The 1,166-nt window shown below is 52.2% G+C and overlaps 1 protein-coding gene across 1 annotated transcript in view; it reads right to left on the bottom strand.

Moving 5' to 3' along the window:
* PPTG_00508 (hypothetical protein) overlaps positions 1 to 545 on the bottom strand; it is a gene marked incomplete at both ends in the record, with an annotated part of 1,362 nt that extends 817 nt beyond the window's left edge. Inside the window, one exon of the mRNA XM_008891903.1 lies at positions 45 to 545. Coding sequence (XP_008890151.1) covers positions 45 to 545 — 501 coding nt within the window. The remainder of the gene's footprint in view (positions 1 to 44) is intronic.
* Positions 546 to 1,166: the final 621 nt, after the last annotated feature.

Here is a 1,166-nt window from a genome sequence, read left to right on the forward strand (position 1 = left end):
AAGCACTTGTCGCTTTTCCTGTCCGTAAAAGTGCATCCATTTACCTGCATCAAAAGCTGTACAGGGTCAACATGCGGCACTCTGGGCACCGACGCCGCCGCAGCGTCCACTCGTTCTTGCAACTCTCGGTTCTCGACCTTCAAGTTCTTCTCTTCGGCCGAAATTTCGAGGTATCGATACTTTTTCTCCAGTGTTTGTGCCAGTGTCTTAGTGCGTTCTACCTCTGCCTTCTTGCGCTGCATAAAGCGCCGCTGCACTTCTCGATGACGCGCTCGTCTGTCCTCCTCAATTTGCTTGGCCTTGACACTGTCAACCTTTTTAGCAGGACTAACACTACGCTTGGTCGTGCTCTGCTTGGGTTTGAGCTTGTCTGCTCGACTGAGCTCCACAGTACGCGGAGAATTGCGTGCATCTTGGTGAGCCGCAGCGTAATGGTCCTCCGCATCGGATTGGTCCAGCAGCAAATGCTCCATGATGCGTTGGTCCGTGGGTGTCCAGCACGCTGGTAAATCCGCAGTAGGAGGCAGTGCAGACGTCGACTCCATTATAAATTCCAACGCAGCGTCGCTACGTCAAAGAGCGGGACAGACAGCGAGAAGGCGACGGTCACAAGGCCTAATGAACAGTAGGATGGCTGACAGAGCTCGGGGGTGAAGAGAGTGATCTATCGGCAGGGACGTTGAGGCAGAGTCCGCCGATTGATACAAGTACTGTAACGTGAGTGCCATCTGAAATTGGAGCCAGTTTTACAGCTGTTTGGTGTGGACCACCGAAAAGAACAACACTCTGATATGACTTCAATCTGACCATCGCTCTGAGGGTGACAACAACAACGGAGTAAATAGCTGTGTCTTGGGCAAGGAGTCATATGCTGGATTGTACTGATGACGATATGGCTGCGTCGGTGCTAAATACGCAACATCGTCTCAATTGGGTGTGCCGATTGAACATGCAGCGATCATCGCAGAACAATGCCATCCAACTCCTGTGCTCGCATAGTACGTCTTACAACTCAACGCCTCAAATTCCACCACGTTTTCCCTCAAAAGGCCATTCCAATTCGCAGTCGTCACCGAGACATAGCTGTCTCGATCCAGCTTCTGCTAGTCGCTCAGTAACAAGTCGCCCTCTGCCTGTGTGGGGGAACAGCAGCCGTCACCATGGTG

This window comes from Phytophthora parasitica (assembly GCF_000247585.1).
Source record: "Phytophthora parasitica INRA-310 unplaced genomic scaffold supercont2.1, whole genome shotgun sequence".
In the NCBI taxonomy this organism is placed as follows: domain Eukaryota; phylum Oomycota; class Peronosporomycetes; order Peronosporales; family Peronosporaceae; genus Phytophthora; species Phytophthora nicotianae.